The sequence below is a fragment of the Poecilia formosa genome, unplaced genomic scaffold (genome assembly GCF_000485575.1).
Source record: "Poecilia formosa unplaced genomic scaffold, Poecilia_formosa-5.1.2 Scaffold111, whole genome shotgun sequence".
In the NCBI taxonomy this organism is placed as follows: domain Eukaryota; kingdom Metazoa; phylum Chordata; class Actinopteri; order Cyprinodontiformes; family Poeciliidae; genus Poecilia; species Poecilia formosa.
Window position 1 is genome coordinate 753950 of NW_006800050.1, and position 19782 is coordinate 773731.

Sequence of the window (19782 nt, forward strand, 5' to 3'; positions counted from 1 at the left end):
TGGAAACAGCTAAAGCTGGAGGCTTAATTCCACACTTGTGAAATGAGTTGGGTTTGCCAGCAGCCATGAAATAGAACTCCAGAGCTGTGCAATCCATCTATAAAACAGCCTGTTATGGTATGTAAGTCTCATTCATGCAGAAAGTTGAACTCGGAGGCAGTCAGTGCCTGATCCTTCTGCAGTGGCAGGTTGGCTGTCAGACGTTGCGTTGGTCTGACAGCAACGCTCACCAAGAAGGGCGGACAACTGGCAAGGCAAACCTTATCAGCATTGGTTTTTAATCAAACTCCATCGCAGCCGTGGTTGCACAGCATCGTCATTATGTCAATGACTCCCATATGTGGTCTGATGAATGATGCACAGTCCCAGCGCTCATGAAGTATCATCACCGCTGGGGTGGCGGTGGGGCGAAGGGGAAGTTCACACATGGATCATACACGCTGATCTTCACCGCAAGGCGTCATTAAATCACGGCGTTGGGTTAAAAATGAAAACAAGGACGAGAAACGGAGGAATAACATCAACGGCCGTCTTATTTATGGCGATGAAATAAAATAGCTTCCTGCTACATATATATTTTCTTGCAGTTTGATTAATTCCGAGCTACTTACTGACTGTAGTTTTAATCAAAACACCAAAGTCTTGTACTTTCTGTCACTAAGCGACTTCGTCTGGTTGGAGCTGCCCGTCTGCCTTTGGAAGTAGTTACTTCTTGAGAAAAGGTAACGATGTGGTAGGTTTGCAAAGGTCCAGGAGGTTAATTATTTTTGGCAACAAATGCACTGAGGTCGGTTTCACCGCTTTGAGCTGCAGAGAGATTAAAGCTTTAGACCAGATGGACTTGGTTTTCCTCTTTTACTGATATCCAGGAAACAAAACAATAAGTATTTAGTTTTTGGCCAGCTCTGTTAATGTTTATCCTTTCATTTTTTTTCTCTCGTACCAAACAGATTCAGTATGTTTAGGGTTTCGCTGGTTGAGCACCATAACGCATGCTCTTCTCTCTTGTAGATGAGAAAATTGAGCCCCATGGTAGCTTCGTGGTTATTGTTTCGCAAACCGAACCTAGGAGTTCTTCTCGATTATCTGATGACAAAACTGATTAGCTAGGATTGACTGATTTAAAGTCATTTTATCTCTAAACATTGAGTCTGGCTTGTTATTGTGCTATAAACAAGCCAACAACAGCTGCTGCACTCTAAAAGCTAATGCAGAGCACTGAAAGATCAAGGTGGTTGTAGAAAAATAAAAGATCAAAACTGTGTTACCGTCCAAGAAATGTCGAATTAGTCATTTTCTTTTGGGTCTCCCTATGCAGTACACATAGATTTTATAAATCTTCACTTATATGTGTGTTCGCATGGGAAAGTGCAGATGAGCTCAAAGGCTTGTGGCTCTTATGAGAGAAAGTTGGAAACTAGCTCTGGAGAACGTCTGTGGAGAAAACGATGCTATAATTTACAGACTTTAATTAACTAGAGCTAGATGACTTGGAGAGTTGTCAAGGTGATAAGGAGGATGAGCAGGAGAAAGAGAGGTTGTAAAAGTGAATGGGAAGCTCTTAAGTTAGAAATGTTGAGGACAAACTTTTGTTTCTTCATGCAGAAAAAACTTACAAAATTCCTTTTCGAAGGCAAGATCTTATTGACGGAGTGTGTGTGTGTGTGTGTGTGTGTGTGCGCGCGCGCAAAGATGTGATTGTTGTTGTTATGGACACATATTTCTATCTTTGTGAAGATTAACTTTGAGTAATACATATGCCTCGCAATGATCTTGGTCCTGTTGATTAAAACAGACTACGTTGAGTTGTTTCTGGAGCCTGGTTCTGTTTTTATAGCCAGGGATCCCGCTGCAGGCAGAGGGGTGAGCAGGCTCAAGCGAATAAAGAAATAAACCTGCACTTTAATGCGCAATGTCAATTCCAACTGTTGTCTCCAACCATCTTACAAGCAGCCAAAGTTAAACTACAAATCTTGTCTCTTTTCCCCCCTCCACCCCCAACAGTTTTGTGAATTTAAATTTCCAAATATTTCCAAAATTACTTCCAAATATTCCATATTCAGGTTTGGGTTTTTTTCCAGCATTAGTCTAGCTTTTTATCTACTTCTTGTGTTTTGACTCCCACTCTGCTTTAGTCGTGTCCTTTGACTGAAGGTGTTGTTAAAAAGCGTGCATTCTCAGCCAACGCAGAGTCTCGGTAACACAATGTGACCCAGAGCCAAGAGCGCCAGTAGACTCTTGGAAGCACGCAGCAGTTAGCAGTAGACTCTATTACCTCTTCAGGCTTTATTTCGACTATAAGGGCGGCAGAAGTAGAACGCACCGTGCATATGTGCAATTTTGTATGTCCAGATCTAGAATTGGAGTTCAAACTTTGATAGGACACACACTGAATGCAGCTGCTGTGTGTTGTGCTGTCAATAGGGAGATGTTGGCATCCCAGGACAGGACGGAATCCCAGGGGCCAAGGTCTGGTGCACACGCTTTCTGTGTGCTCTTATTCTTTTAACGTCACATTTTCTTTCTGCTTCGAGTACTGCTTTACTTTTTGCTCATTGTCTGTGGCTTTTGTGTTGTGCTGCCATTTGTTTTGTCAAATATCCACTTATGATTATTTTTTCCATCTTTAAGCATGAAGACGTCAATGTGGCCCAAGTTAATTGTAAATGTCTCTATGTATTTTTTGAGCTTTTGGAGCTGCAGTTTGCTAAGTTTTACACATGAAAGGTTTTCCCAAAAGAACATTTACAAAAACTGGCACTTACACGTGTGGCTGGGGAACAAGAAACTGCTCTATTTCTGTAATCTAGCACAAATTTAACCCCAGACACAATCCACACTTGCATAACTGCAGCCCAGCCCAACTCCCCCATCCACCATCCAACCTGTCCTGTGTCTAATTCCCTTTTTTTCTTTTCCAACAGGGTGAAAAGGGAGAACAGGGTGAAAAGGTAAAGTAATAACTCAGATCCCCACACATCCTTCTAAGTATCCCACCATGTGTTTGAATAGCCTTTGTGGTAAAATGACGGCAGCTCATGCTATTATGCCTCACAACTCCAGCTTGTATTTTCAAAGGTGACTCCCATCGAAGATCTGGCCGTCAGTTAGCCCGTGATTAAATGAGTCATAAAACTGCACCCAGTTTCTTCAGTTCTGGGCAAATGGCCTTTACAGGTTCCAAAAAAAAAAGAAAAAAAAAAAAAGCCTCCCAGAGAAAAAACCGCTTTACTTTCTCCATTCCATGGTTCTAATGGTGCCATAACTTTGGTCTAGTTGGAAGTGGGAGGTGTAAACACTGACCAAGTCAACAGTGATCGGGAAGGAACTGATGATTCAGGATACTTTATAGACCACAAAATCGGCCCTCGGGCTCTTGTTTTCAGTTGAATCAGACTTATCCTCCGCCGCCAACATACCTGGTTCACTGTAATAACGAGGCTTTGTGGAAACAATCTCGTAGCAACTGCTGCTCCCGCGCATTACGGGCGTCCTGTGGAGAATTAGCTGGATGCAAATAACAGCTCAATGTGCAGTTGCTGAAACTGCACCCAGCAGATTCTAATGATGCAGGATCACGTCAATTCAAACAGTCATGAGCATAAATCAGTGGTGTGAGAAGGTAGGTTGGTTTCCAATGTTTCAGTTTAAAATGGTGTAAAACCGACTTCCAGGCCTTCCCACACACAATACGCCACTCTTGAAATATTCACTTCATACCAGGAGTTTCCGCACCTTTTTTACGAGCCCATCTAAACAGGCCTCGTCTTCTCAAGAGAAGCTCCACCTCCATAGATTCGACTAGTTTTAGAAGAGACTGGCACTTTAGTCCTAATAGCTGTTTTTTTTTATGAACACAGAAGCAAAAAAAGAAAACCTTCTTACAAGTGAAGTCTTATAAATTAATGTATTTGTTCAGCAGAATGTAATTTTAGTTAATTTCCAGAGCTGTCAGACCTCTTCAAGGGTCTGAACCTCCAAACTGAGAATTGCCTTTCTGAAGTAAAGCCAGTATTGTCAATATAAATTGTAGTCTTTGGCTTTGTTCTCCCATTCAGGAGCCAGCAAGCAAACTCGGGGAAACTAAACTGTTATGATACTGACTCCGTGCTCGCAGTCTTTTCACTTTCCAACATATAGATTTCTTGATGGAAAAACACACATGTCAAGGAGACGAGCTGCGAGAGTTTTTTTTCTTTTTTCTTTAGGTTATCCCTCAATAATTTACACAAGGAAACGAGCTTTGATGTCCTACCCACAGACCTCCTAAGTCAGTGCATGATTTGTAGTCTAGTGGATTTATGGAAAGTGAGATGACCAGTTCACTGCCAGACAGAGAGCTTGGAGCAAAAACCAGAGCCTCTCGTGTTTTAGAGGAACCTAATATGTCAACATATAAACTGTTGTTTTAGGGTTTTGACTGTAAACCAATTAACCAGCAGATAAAATGTTCAACATTGTCAACATTTACTTATGATTTATTGATTCTGTGCTATACTTTAGTCCCATTTTCTGTCAGCCACTTTTGAAATATTTTAGCTAAAACCTCCTTGTACAAGTCATTGCGCCGTTAGATAGGATTAGCTGTTCAGAATGTCCTGTCAAAACTTCAAGTTTTAGCATATTAGCTAAATAACATGGCATTCTAGCATTAGCTGACTAGAAAAGGATTTTAGTTGACATGTTAACGAGCTAAAATGCTAACTAAAATGCTTGGTAAGCTTTTATGTTGGGCTAAAATGATCTCTAGGAGGGGAAAAACGATGAGTAGTAAGCTCACAGATGAGTTGTTTCTGGCATTTGGCTTGAAACAAATTGGTTCTGTGAATATTTTCAGAATATTTGCTTTAGGAATGACATTTTAACCATAAACTTTATGCAATTGTTTTTTTGTTATGTTGTTGGCGGGCAGAACTTGGATTTTTGCACGTGCTTTCGCTACCGATTTGGAAATCATGCAGTAAAGCTCCAGGCTATCGAACAAGTTGGTCCGTTAATTTCATTTTCGAATGAATATTACAAAACGAAAAGGAGAGTTTATTAACGTCGTTTCGAAAAGAGATATCAAATCGAATGCCCACAGTGAGCGGGTGATGTTCACTGAAAAGCAGGAAATGCAACGCCAACATAGCAACAGAGTCCACTGACCTCGGACAGTTTCCCCCCCTTCTGGAAGTTGAGTATAAAAAAAATTCTGACTAATCGCACAATAGTCCTGCCTCCGAAAGGAGGCAAAAGGTTCAGCAGAGAGGGTTTGACAAGAAGGGGTGGACAACATGGGACCAAGAACAAAATTACGCTAAACTTGTCACGCAACTATGACAAATGAGAGCTGGTTTTGGAGCGCCGGCCCTACCATCCAGGCCCCATAAATTGGCTTAATTGGACAAATGAACAGTGATTTATTAGGTGGGCGCTGAGACTGCAGTATGACACCACCAATCTGGGTTGTTATAGTTGAAATTATTACATCGTTCTGTCATGCATGGCACTCTGCTAATGTGTTTTGACCATAAGTCAGGTGTACAGTTGCCCACTGCATGGAAGAGTACTTAATTCTCCTTCCAGACTCGGATGACACGTCAGCCTTTTTCATACAGTCACAACTCTTTACAAAGATATCAACCTTTTGGCAGCTCTCACAGAGGCCTGTTCATGAGATGTGAATCTAATGTTTACGTTTTAGTCCGACGAGCAGATGAAAATAAGAGAAAAACCACCGCTAGTCATTTAGCTAAGCATCAGGCACGGATAGAAAACAGCACTGGCACTCGGAGCCAAGTTTGCGAATTTAGTTATCCGTGGCGCAGTCGTCAATGCCAAGAGTTTTGGACCCCCACAGCTGCTCTTACATCACCTGAAATCAGCCGTGCTTGAAACACATGCGATGACTCAGTGACCAAAGTGAAGATAAAGAGCCATTACCGTGCATTTGTATGGTAATGATACTTAATTCTGGCTCCGGTGTTCTTGGCCTTTTCCTCAAGCGTCCATTACACTGTTTAACGTGGCAGCTGGTCACAGATAGAGGACCGGTCCTACTGTGTGCCTGTCGAAGCAGGCGTGTTTAAACATCCAGCTTTTCATCCCCGATTCGTTCCCGCGCCGTAAAAAATGGCTAAATGTGATTTCATGTGATCTCATCGCAGGGCGATATGGGTGAAGACGGACCGAAAGGTGACATGGGCGAGAAGGTATGTAAATTATTTAATTTTCTCCTCTTTGTTTATATTTTTGGAGCCTGCTCAGAGAAACAGTAGATGGTCTGGCTTTGGCCAAAAAAGCATGACTCAAAGTTAATGTTCGCCATCTGAGATGAGATATATGGAAACCGCCAGAGGCAGCTGAGGTCATGTGGCATCACTAAAACGGTCGTGATGGCTGAATAAAAGCAATCATCCGAGTACTTGATTTGTCATTGTGTTATATGTGAACTTAATTTCAACAATACACCGATGATGTTTTTCTCTTTTTTTTTTTTTTTTTCCGTTTTTCTGGAGGGACCATTTATCATAAAGACAGCTTGTCAAACCGAGATCCATTTCGAACAATAGGCAGAACCGAGCTCCGCTGAAAAGATGGATGTTTTTGTCCAAAAAAAACTTTTGTTTTCTGTAAAGGCTTGTCTCATATGGGTACTGACATGATGTTCAGAGTTATTATTCTTTCTATCTAAAATCCACCATGTCGCCTTTGCTGTTTTTATCATGTTAAAGCAGGATTCATGGAAACAGACTGCGGCCTCATTTCAATTTTATGAGCTCACAACAGAAGTTGGACCCCTTTTCTATGCAAACCTGTTTTAGAGCATTTCAGAAAGCCATTATCAATTTGAATAAACCATTACATAAAAAATGTTGATTCAGCTCCTCACATTTCTCGGAAAGAATAAAAATTCTTCAAAGATTGCCAAAAAAGTGGTAACACAATTGCTGCTCCAAGACAGCCAGCCCTAAACACTTTGATGTATTATGCACCGGAGTTGCTTCCTTTTTTTTTTGCTCTGAATACTGCTAGGTATGAAAACAAAGTGTAACTCAACTCACAGACCGGCAGCCGTGTGGAAGCAGTGTACTCAAAACGTCACTGCCAATTTATTGCTGTTCAGCGGAGAACAACTTTGATAACCTCTCGCTTTATGGGCGCTGCGGTTTTTAAAAGGCTGCCGAACTCGGCAGCCGAGAAGGATACCGTTTTCGGGGGGCTGAGGGGAGGGAGGGGAACAGATGAAAGATTTCATCTGTGGAAAATGAATGAACAAAACGGAAAGGTAGGCGTAGGGTGATAAAACTTTGTAGCTCATGCGACGCTTTGATCCAGTATACCTTAGAGCAAAACAAGGGGAAAAAGTGATAGTTTTTTTTTTTTTTTTTTCCTGGAGGAGTTGAAGTTACCACTCATCCTTCAAGTGCATACTCCAGAGAGAGTCATTGTAAAGACTTAGAAATATAGTTGACATAAAAAGTATACAGGCAGCTGTAAAAAATGTGACTATGGTGAGGTAAAAAAACTGTGTATTATCCCCCTATATAGTGACATGGATCCTGAGTAATTCAGCAGAAAAGCAAGTTTGTTGGAGGGGGGGTTAAATAACATAAGGAAGGAACAATAACTTGGTTGCATAAATGTGCACATGTTAATCTGTTATCGAAGCGCCTTCTGCCTTAATCTCAGAATTTAGTTTTTTTGTTTAAATATATATTAGCATGCTACAGCTACATTTGTTAATTTATGCCCACTCTACCGTGCCACAGGTCTCTAAATCTACATGGTTGTGAGGACCTCTCTTGTCACAGATTTTCTGTTGTGTTTTGTTCTGGATTCTAGTTTGACGTTAACTTTAATTTTAAATCTTTGAAGCCCATTTTGATGGCTTCAAAAATGGCTTCTCACTTTGGATGGTGTGTTTGGACTCGAAACTGACTTGAATTTGGAATTTGAACTTCGGAAAACCCACAGATCTGCTTGTAGAAACGTATTCATATTCATTAAGCTGCTACCGCCGTGCATCTCTTCAGGTATGGTGTTGTTTTGATGATGCACAGTAATGTTTTTATGCCAAGTAGACGTTTAGGAATCACTCTGTAAATGTTCAATTTTGGTTCCAGCCAAAGAATACTAATCAGCTACTTTTATGAAAATCCTTCAAGACCAGATACTTTTTTTTTGTTTTCAGCGTAGTCAGATTTACGATGGCTCAAGAAGAGTAAATGCTAAAGCTAAATCTAACCTAAAGGCACTTACTTCAAAAAATATTATTTAAGGTCATATAACCAGATTGTTTTACCTTTTTTCATTTTTTGTATTTTTCTCTGATTTCAGTTGAATTTTACGTTTTACAGTGCACAAGATCGCATTAAAGTGTGAACATACATTAAACTAAGCTTCTTCTTTTTTTGCACCACAAAACTCTGAATTCTTTTGCACACATTTTTAGGACCACTGTAGTAGAGTGTTTAGGTTAAGATGGATAAGATTACCTCATCTCAATCTGTCAACATCAGGTTAGATGTTTTATTTAACGTAGCGCGCAACATATGGAAAGAATAGCCTCAATCAAGATACTTTCAGATGAGTTTAACATATGTCAGATTGAAATTCAGAGCAGGAGAAGAAAATGTATGCTCAAGCAGGGCCCCTGTCATCAGAGTTTTTTGTCTGATCAATTGCTCCTCTGCCGTGGTATTGTTGTAGCACCGCTGGTTGGAGAAACCAGAGAACAGAGAGACATGAGTGGGGCGGAGGGCATCCTCAGTCCTCCAGACTAAGCATGCCAAAGTTAACAATACGCAGCACGCAGTGCAGGAAAAAAATGTGGAAACACTAAGTGAGAGGTGAGACAGCATGCGCTTTGTTATGTTGAGCTTGGAGACCTCAGGGAGCAGAGAGCGGTGAGGAAAACGACAGCGTAAGCAGTCAGGCCACGGTTTTCCTCGAACAGGGGGAGACCGGTTGGATGGTGGGGGGGTCTGTTGTAGGGGCAGCGCTCTAAATGACAGGACAGGTCAGCTACGTCTGAGTTAGTTTTTGGAGATAAAACGAAATATATTAAATATGTCATTTTGTATGGAAAAAAGATTAGAAAAGACCAAAACAGCAACAATAAGCGAGATGATGATCAGTGAACACAAACTAAGCATGGACTTTTTACAGAGTTTCATGGTAGCTGCTAAGCAGCTCTTAATTATTCCTTCATAGCAAAGTTAAAATGCTAAGACATGAATACACTTTGAATTTTTCTCACTTCACTACAACTAAGGTCAACACGATCCTTGCTGTATCATTATGCGCTGGAAAGAAAACTAATTTGTATTTTCTCTTTTGCAAGTAAAATGCATGTGGTTCACATTTGTATTCAGCCCACTGAGTCAATGTTTCGTCAAATCACAGGTTTAACTTTCATTTTCAATTAAAGTTTCTTCTGGACTTTGACTTGTTGGCCTGTCGGAGGAGAACCTCCTTTTGGTCTGTCCATCTTCTCATCAACTGTGAGAAGGTTTCCTGTCAAAGTTGGTGGAAGGGGTGGAAAGCAGCCGCACAGCATGATGCATCCACTACCGTGTTTCACAACGGGTTGATGTGTTCAGGGTTAGCGAACGTCTTCAAATCCCCAGACATGTCCACTTTTCATCGGATTTTCTTTGATTATTGAAAATGTCCAGGTTCTAAAATAACTAAGGACTCATTGATCACTATTGCTAAACAATATTAATACTGCTTTTATGGTAGTACTTACCTGTATTATAAAAGTTAAAGCTATCACACCACCTACATTGCTTCTTAGCATCAGTTAAAAACCTCACCATCACCATCGCATGACCAAACAGTACCACATATCCAACTCCATCTCCTTTGTGAAGCCCGTACACAAACTTCAACAACATGCAAATGAACATTGGCTGTTCATATCAGCCCAGTTTTACTTATCAGACCAATGTTAAAAAAAAAAAGACCAACATCGCCTCATACCGATATCGGTACGATATATCAAGCTTCCTTGATTTCTTTTTTTTTTTCCATTTAAATATTCTTTCTAACCACATAGAGCAGTCACACTTTCAATATGTTCATATCAAAAGCAAAAAAGTATTTTGAAGTAAACAGAGATGGTTTTCAGGACTGGGCCTCGTTTTTTTTTGGAAATCTAAAAATGGCCGCCATAACATGGCAAGCCAAAAGCGTTAAATGTTGGTCTCAAACGAGCAGAGCACCATCTTCTACGTGTTTGCTGCGTCACCTCATGGCTTGTGGTAAACTTAAAACAAGTCTAGTCCATGTTTATTTGTGTAGCGCCTCTCAGCAACAAGGCTGGACAAAGTCCTTCTAATGGCTTTCTTCCAAGTCGACAGTCAAATAATCCAAATAAAAGACATTTAAAGTTGATTTGTGCAACGTGCCAAAATTTAAAAAAGCTTAAAATGTAGGAATACCTTTTCAAGAAACATAATTGTTTGGGTAATTGTTGTTGTTTTCCACTACTGTTCATCTTTTGCGTAGACGCAGGACAGTACATGCTGTGTTGCTATCATCAGTGGAGAAAATCGCTGTTTCCAACTGTGTCTGTGTGTTTTCTCTGGCCTCATTTAAAACAAATCATTACCCCAGTTAAAAGCTTTAGTTCTGAGCCATTTACTGTCTAAGTATTTAACTAGGTGTGAAATTGACTGTGGCTCATCTTGTTTTTAAAAAAAGTTGCAGATAAAAAAAAAAGAAAAAACATTTAGGGTTTTTAGAACTAGATGAACGCTGTCAAAGTGTTGCCTTGGATTTCTTTTTTTTTTTTTGGGGGGGGGAAGTTTCAGGCTCTGAGCAGTGTGGCAAAATAATTTTTTACATCCTAAACGTCTTGCGAACTGGCCCACATCTAACGTCTTGGCAGGCTCCTGCTGCCCTCCTAAACCTCACATATATTCTTGCTCGGTGACTGAGGCTGATATTTAGCTGAGGCCAGTGGATTTGGTCATCTCTTCTAATGGCCGTAACGTTGAATAAGAGCCATGTGTGAGGGTTGCAGTGGCATGACTTGCGTCGCAACTCGGTTCTGGCGTCGCTGCTCCCCAAATTAATTCCCTCCATCTTATTTGCGCATCTCGCCATCCAGGCAAACAGCTGCTAAACGGCCTGATTTACCAAGCGTGCATTATGAGACCTTTGGGCTATTATCTATAAATGCCAGTGTGCGGCGACAGGTCTGGGTGCCCATAATGAAGGAGTTGCGGTGACAGCTCTCCGTCTCACTCAGCCCTGTGGTTAAATCGCAGTTCTGCAGCCTCCACTTGGTAATTGGCCCAGATGGGACATTTCAGCACTCTCTCTCTCTCTCTCTCTGCCACACCTCAGCTCACCTCCCAAGCTCCACCGCTTTTTCCATCCCATATGGCGGACATTTGGAAGGGATTAAAGCCCGGTCATAACTCTCGCCTGGGTCTCGAGCTCGGTGTCGCCCGTGTTAGATGTGTCGTGACACATCTAAGTGTTAATCGCCTGCGTGGAATCCTCCGGTACCACCACAAGAGAAATGCTGGCTTCTTGTGTAAAAAAATAAAAAAATAAAAATAAAAGTGCCCTTTAGATTCATTCCCCTTACAACAGCGTGGTCCCGCTGTGATAAATTGTGGGAAAAAGCATTGTTTGAACTGCGAACACGTTTTGCCTATGAACTTTACGAGTGGAGGTCTTTTCTTGTTTCTCCGTTGTACGAGATGTCACAATGGAATACAGATGTGGGCATTTCTGCCAGCTAATAGCAGGTGAAAACCAACACTGATGCGTACGTTTGTTTTACATTTGATAACGCCTTTCCATAAAGTTTACAAGTTTTATTAGTTTTTGGTCAACCACAGCATGAAATCCACCCCCTAAGCATAGGTTGGGAGAGGAGGGGGGAGCATTTCAGCTTGATAGTGTGTGAAATCCTTGTTTTTTTTTTGTTTTTTTTTGTTGTTTTTTTCCCACGCATAGCATCACGGTGAACTGGATTTTGCTGCATTGTGAAATGTAAAAATGCATTCACTTAGATTTGCTCACACGCCCGAATGCAGTGTAAAATAAAGGCTCCTAGGTTGGAATAGCATGTTTCGAGACGTTCACAGAGGCATCCCTGAGCATGCAACAAAAGAAGCACTGCTGCAAATAGTAGCGCAGTTTGTTGTGAAGAGGAGGGGGGAGGAGAAAAAAAAAAAGGAAAATGAGCTTCAATTAAACACTGACTTGTGTGCTGTGCATCATAATGATTCCCATAAAAAGCTGAGGGCGAGATGCATTCCTGCTGTGACTTCTGAGCGTGAGGCGTATGTGTAGTGAAACCGCAGAGTCCGCACCAGAGCCGAAGGCACCAAGTCTCCTCCTCCCTGCTCCGTTTTCCCACCAACCGCCCATAATTACACTTATTGGCCCCTTGTTTTATGTCTGCTTTAACTGTACACTGCAGCAGTAATGCGATGCGTAGCAGAGGGCCTCGCTTCTGGATGTCTGGACGACGTTGTTGGAAGCGGGGGGTGGGGGGGAACGCAACATAAGTGGCTCTGTCTCCTTCCAGTTCAATGCATTACCTGGAGAAATGTACATTTTGAATGGTTACAGTACATCTATCAAGCCTCTAACCTCCTTTACTGTGGATTTTTCTATTATAGTGTTAGATTTCACCTCTCGTGTCACGATTGCGAAGCTGCTGCGCTCTGACATTTTAAACACTGAAATGATTTCCAGCTCTGAAAGCCTCTTTAAATGCTGTATCAGAAGGTCTGTGGGAAGGTAAATGCTGCTTTCATTGTTTAAAACAGCAAACAGCCTTCTTTCTAATTGGATTTCCTTGCAGTTTTCGCCACAAAAATGCGGCCGTTTTGTAATTTTATTCGGCATTGTTCAGCGAATTAGCTTTTTTCGAAATCACTTTTAGAGCCATTTCGCTGATGCAAACATTCCCCTGTTTTAACTTTACAGAAAGTGATGCATAAAATAAAATCTTACGTCTGGGTTTCTGTCTCATCTCTTGATATATTCTTTTGTATTTTTATTTATTTATTTATTTATTTTTTTACCTTAGGGTGATGCAGGCTCCTCTGCAGCAGGCATCAAGGTAAGTCCTGAAAAAATTATTTTTATGTTTTGTTTTGTTTGAAAAATGTGAAAATGTGCTGCCAGTCTGGGGAGACAAAAGAAAAAAAAAGGAAGTCATTAGTTCTTCTGGCTGGAATTCAAAGGTGCAATATATTTGTCAGGAAATATGTGAGACCAGTGGCGGTACTATAACAAGTACAAACAGTCTACTAGCACCATCATGTTTGCCTTGCGACTAAAATGAGAAGATTTTCCTAACTTTTCTCATTCCAACAATGTTCGGTGAGTCAAAGAGACCCTGGAGAAATTTATGTAAAATTTGAAACTACATGTGAAGAGCAATGTGCTGCAGTGAAATTGCTCAAACTAAGCTGTTCTTGGCATTATATCTTAGTCAATAAACAAGCTACTTAGTCAAGTATCTTCCTTTATTGTGACAAAAGCTAAAAGTTAATTTAAAATATTGAAACGGTGAATGCTTCGATCAACTAAGGTGACTGTTTAACATATTAAGAAATGGCTTCCAATCCCTAATTTATTCTGCAGAGACATGAAAGGCACGCATGTAAAGACAAAATGAAACCACTTTGAAACAGGCTTTCTACATGTTTAGCAAAGTTTTTGTCTGAAATTTTTGACTGCCTTTCGCTCATTTTCAGTTCAGATATTCCTTTTAAAGAACCTGAATATTCTTTAAATTTTAGTGTGAAAAGGATACAAACTTCACTGTCATTCTTACGGCAATTCTAACAAGACGTTGACAGATCGCTGCCCTGGACGAAAAGCCTCATAGCCCACATTAAAGACATTGATTCATCTCTTGGGCTTTAATAGACTTTTATGTCTGCATGACTCATAGTTTGGTGTGTTAGTTGAAAGGTTGTCAGTTCTCTCCACGTTTCTCTTGGACAAAACGTTGAGCCTCAAGAGGCCCTGATCTGTGGATCTGCGAGTGATTGTTTATATGAACATGGTCTTTTGTCTAAATCCACTGTAATTGGTCAGAAACACTAGGAAAGTTCTGGATAAAAAGCCATGCAGTTCTGGTTCAGATGGTCTGTAAATGAAGCAGCTGAGAAGAACACGGTGTTATGTCTTGCAGGGCGAACCGGGAGAACCTGGACGGAGCGGACAGAAGGTAATCACTATTATTTCTTTTGAGTTAAATATTTTCACGAATGAACAGAAACGTGCAACGGACAAGTTCTGTCTGTGCATACTGATAATGTCTGTTCACAGTGTCAATGCCCATACCTAGACGTACTCAATAGAAGGGGAAGCTTTTATTCCAAGATATTTCAATTAAAGGTTGGTTATCGCAAAGCCTAGTGGAGTCTGTTGTGCAAAATATGTTTTCTACATTAGAAAGGCTCGGTTAAATCTGACCCCTAAAGCTGACTATTGTAGAGCTGTGATTCAGTTTTTCAGGCATCACAACCTCTCAGAACACCATACTAACATTTGTGGGTATGCTTCCCCTTTTTGTTTAGGATTTATTTAGGCTTGTCTAACTTTACCAGACTCTCGCATTAAATAGCTTTGCTTCGGTGCAACTCAAAAGCATTGGCAACTTGTCTACNATTCATGGAAACAGACTGCGGCCTCATTTCAATTTTATGAGCTCACAACAGAAGTTGGACCCCTTTTCTATGCAAACCTGTTTTAGAGCATTTCAGAAAGCCATTATCAATTTGAATAAACCATTACATAAAAAATGTTGATTCAGCTCCTCACATTTCTCGGAAAGAATAAAAATTCTTCAAAGATTGCCAAAAAAGTGGTAACACAATTGCTGCTCCAAGACAGCCAGCCCTAAACACTTTGATGTATTATGCACCGGAGTTGCTTCCTTTTTTTTTTGCTCTGAATACTGCTAGGTATGAAAACAAAGTGTAACTCAACTCACAGACCGGCAGCCGTGTGGAAGCAGTGTACTCAAAACGTCACTGCCAATTTATTGCTGTTCAGCGGAGAACAACTTTGATAACCTCTCGCTTTATGGGCGCTGCGGTTTTTAAAAGGCTGCCGAACTCGGCAGCCGAGAAGGATACCGTTTTCGGGGGGCTGAGGGGAGGGAGGGGAACAGATGAAAGATTTCATCTGTGGAAAATGAATGAACAAAACGGAAAGGTAGGCGTAGGGTGATAAAACTTTGTAGCTCATGCGACGCTTTGATCCAGTATACCTTAGAGCAAAACAAGGGGAAAAAGTGATAGTTTTTTTTTTTTTTTTTTCCTGGAGGAGTTGAAGTTACCACTCATCCTTCAAGTGCATACTCCAGAGAGAGTCATTGTAAAGACTTAGAAATATAGTTGACATAAAAAGTATACAGGCAGCTGTAAAAAATGTGACTATGGTGAGGTAAAAAAACTGTGTATTATCCCCCTATATAGTGACATGGATCCTGAGTAATTCAGCAGAAAAGCAAGTTTGTTGGAGGGGGGGTTAAATAACATAAGGAAGGAACAATAACTTGGTTGCATAAATGTGCACATGTTAATCTGTTATCGAAGCGCCTTCTGCCTTAAACTCAGAATTTAGTTTTTTTGTTTAAATATATATTAGCATGCTACAGCTACATTTGTTAATTTATGCCCACTCTACCGTGCCACAGGTCTCTAAATCTACATGGTTGTGAGGACCTCTCTTGTCACAGATTTTCTGTTGTGTTTTGTTCTGGATTCTAGTTTGACGTTAACTTTAATTTTAAATCTTTGAAGCCCATTTTGATGGCTTCAAAAATGGCTTCTCACTTTGGATGGTGTGTTTGGACTCGAAACTGACTTGAATTTGGAATTTGAACTTCGGAAAACCCACAGATCTGCTTGTAGAAACGTATTCATATTCATTAAGCTGCTACCGCCGTGCATCTCTTCAGGTATGGTGTTGTTTTGATGATGCACAGTAATGTTTTTATGCCAAGTAGACGTTTAGGAATCACTCTGTAAATGTTCAATTTTGGTTCCAGCCAAAGAATACTAATCAGCTACTTTTATGAAAATCCTTCAAGACCAGATACTTTTTTTTTGTTTTCAGCGTAGTCAGATTTACGATGGCTCAAGAAGAGTAAATGCTAAAGCTAAATCTAACCTAAAGGCACTTACTTCAAAAAATATTATTTAAGGTCATATAACCAGATTGTTTTACCTTTTTTCATTTTTTGTATTTTTCTCTGATTTCAGTTGAATTTTACGTTTTACAGTGCACAAGATCGCATTAAAGTGTGAACATACATTAAACTAAGCTTCTTCTTTTTTTGCACCACAAAACTCTGAATTCTTTTGCACACATGTTTAGGACCACTGTAGTAGAGTGTTTAGGTTAAGATGGATAAGATTACCTCATCTCAATCTGTCAACATCAGGTTAGATGTTTTATTTAACGTAGCGCGCAACATATGGAAAGAATAGCCTCAATCAAGATACTTTCAGATGAGTTTAACATATGTCAGATTGAAATTCAGAGCAGGAGAAGAAAATGTATGCTCAAGCAGGGCCCCTGTCATCAGAGTTTTTTGTCTGATCAATTGCTCCTCTGCCGTGGTATTGTTGTAGCACCGCTGGTTGGAGAAACCAGAGAACAGAGAGACATGAGTGGGGCGGAGGGCATCCTCAGTCCTCCAGACTAAGCATGCCAAAGTTAACAATACGCAGCACGCAGTGCAGGAAAAAAATGTGGAAACACTAAGTGAGAGGTGAGACAGCATGCGCTTTGTTATGTTGAGCTTGGAGACCTCAGGGAGCAGAGAGCGGTGAGGAAAACGACAGCGTAAGCAGTCAGGCCACGGTTTTCCTCGAACAGGGGGAGACCGGTTGGATGGTGGGGGGGTCTGTTGTAGGGGCAGCGCTCTAAATGACAGGACAGGTCAGCTACGTCTGAGTTAGTTTTTGGAGATAAAACGAAATATATTAAATATGTCATTTTGTATGGAAAAAAGATTAGAAAAGACCAAAACAGCAACAATAAGCGAGATGATGATCAGTGAACACAAACTAAGCATGGACTTTTTACAGAGTTTCATGGTAGCTGCTAAGCAGCTCTTAATTATTCCTTCATAGCAAAGTTAAAATGCTAAGACATGAATACACTTTGAATTTTTCTCACTTCACTACAACTAAGGTCAACACGATCCTTGCTGTATCATTATGCGCTGGAAAGAAAACTAATTTGTATTTTCTCTTTTGCAAGTAAAATGCATGTGGTTCACATTTGTATTCAGCCCACTGAGTCAATGTTTCGTCAAATCACAGGTTTAACTTTCATTTTCAATTAAAGTTTCTTCTGGACTTTGACTTGTTGGCCTGTCGGAGGAGAACCTCCTTTTGGTCTGTCCATCTTCTCATCAACTGTGAGAAGGTTTCCTGTCAAAGTTGGTGGAAGGGGTGGAAAGCAGCCGCACAGCATGATGCATCCACTACCGTGTTTCACAACGGGTTGATGTGTTCAGGGTTAGCGAACGTCTTCAAATCCCCAGACATGTCCACTTTTCATCGGATTTTCTTTGATTATTGAAAATGTCCAGGTTCTAAAATAACTAAGGACTCATTGATCACTATTGCTAAACAATATTAATACTGCTTTTATGGTAGTACTTACCTGTATTATAAAAGTTAAAGCTATCACACCACCTACATTGCTTCTTAGCATCAGTTAAAAACCTCACCATCACCATCGCATGACCAAACAGTACCACATATCCAACTCCATCTCCTTTGTGAAGCCCGTACACAAACTTCAACAACATGCAAATGAACATTGGCTGTTCATATCAGCCCAGTTTTACTTATCAGACCAATGTTAAAAAAAAAAAGACCAACATCGCCTCATACCGATATCGGTACGATATATCAAGCTTCCTTGATTTCTTTTTTTTTTTCCATTTAAATATTCTTTCTAACCACATAGAGCAGTCACACTTTCAATATGTTCATATCAAAAGCAAAAAAGTATTTTGAAGTAAACAGAGATGGTTTTCAGGACTGGGCCTCGTTTTTTTTTGGAAATCTAAAAATGGCCGCCATAACATGGCAAGCCAAAAGCGTTAAATGTTGGTCTCAAACGAGCAGAGCACCATCTTCTACGTGTTTGCTGCGTCACCTCATGGCTTGTGGTAAACTTAAAACAAGTCTAGTCCATGTTTATTTGTGTAGCGCCTCTCAGCAACAAGGCTGGACAAAGTCCTTCTAATGGCTTTCTTCCAAGTCGACAGTCAAATAATCCAAATAAAAGACATTTAAAGTTGATTTGTGCAACGTGCCAAAATTTAAAAAAGCTTAAAATGTAGGAATACCTTTTCAAGAAACATAATTGTTTGGGTAATTGTTGTTGTTTTCCACTACTGTTCATCTTTTGCGTAGACGCAGGACAGTACATGCTGTGTTGCTATCATCAGTGGAGAAAATCGCTGTTTCCAACTGTGTCTGTGTGTTTTCTCTGGCCTCATTTAAAACAAATCATTACCCCAGTTAAAAGCTTTAGTTCTGAGCCATTTACTGTCTAAGTATTTAACTAGGTGTGAAATTGACTGTGGCTCATCTTGTTTTTAAAAAAAGTTGCAGATAAAAAAAAAAGAAAAAACATTTAGGGTTTTTAGAACTAGATGAACGCTGTCAAAGTGTTGCCTTGGATTTCTTTTTTTTTTTTTGGGGGGGGGAAGTTTCAGGCTCTGAGCAGTGTGGCAAAATAATTTTTTACATCCTAAACGTCTTGCGAACTGGCCCACATCTAACGTCTTGGCAGGCTCCTGCTGCCCTCCTAAACCTCACATATATTCTTGCTCGGTGACTGAGGCTGATATTTAGCTGAGGCCAGTGGATTTGGTCATCTCTTCTAATGGCCGTAACGTTGAATAAGAGCCATGTGTGAGGGTTGCAGTGGCATGACTTGCGTCGCAACTCGGTTCTGGCGTCGCTGCTCCCCAAATTAATTCCCTCCATCTTATTTGCGCATCTCGCCATCCAGGCAAACAGCTGCTAAACGGCCTGATTTACCAAGCGTGCATTATGAGACCTTTGGGCTATTATCTATAAATGCCAGTGTGCGGCGACAGGTCTGGGTGCCCATAATGAAGGAGTTGCGGTGACAGCTCTCCGTCTCACTCAGCCCTGTGGTTAAATCGCAGTTCTGCAGCCTCCACTTGGTAATTGGCCCAGATGGGACATTTCAGCACTCTCTCTCTCTCTCTCTCTGCCACACCTCAGCTCACCTCCCAAGCTCCACCGCTTTTTCCATCCCATATGGCGGACATTTGGAAGGGATTAAAGCCCGGTCATAACTCTCGCCTGGGTCTCGAGCTCGGTGTCGCCCGTGTTAGATGTGTCGTGACACATCTAAGTGTTAATCGCCTGCGTGGAATCCTCCGGTACCACCACAAGAGAAATGCTGGCTTCTTGTGTAAAAAAATAAAAAAATAAAAATAAAAGTGCCCTTTAGATTCATTCCCCTTACAACAGCGTGGTCCCGCTGTGATAAATTGTGGGAAAAAGCATTGTTTGAACTGCGAACACGTTTTGCCTATGAACTTTACGAGTGGAGGTCTTTTCTTGTTTCTCCGTTGTACGAGATGTCACAATGGAATACAGATGTGGGCATTTCTGCCAGCTAATAGCAGGTGAAAACCAACACTGATGCGTACGTTTGTTTTACATTTGATAACGCCTTTCCATAAAGTTTACAAGTTTTATTAGTTTTTGGTCAACCACAGCATGAAATCCACCCCCTAAG

The 19782-nt window shown here is 40.8% G+C and overlaps 1 protein-coding gene across 1 annotated transcript in view; it reads left to right on the top strand.

The window, feature by feature from the left end:
• col25a1 (collagen type XXV alpha 1 chain) overlaps positions 1 to 19782 on the top strand; it is a 199112-nt gene that overhangs the window by 150441 nt on the left and 28889 nt on the right. The window contains exons 12-16 of the mRNA XM_016675245.1: positions 2425 to 2469; positions 2925 to 2951; positions 6150 to 6194; positions 13046 to 13078; positions 14162 to 14197. Of these exons, the coding sequence (XP_016530731.1) occupies positions 2425 to 2469; positions 2925 to 2951; positions 6150 to 6194; positions 13046 to 13078; positions 14162 to 14197 (186 nt within the window). The remainder of the gene's footprint in view (positions 1 to 2424; positions 2470 to 2924; positions 2952 to 6149; positions 6195 to 13045; positions 13079 to 14161; positions 14198 to 19782) is intronic.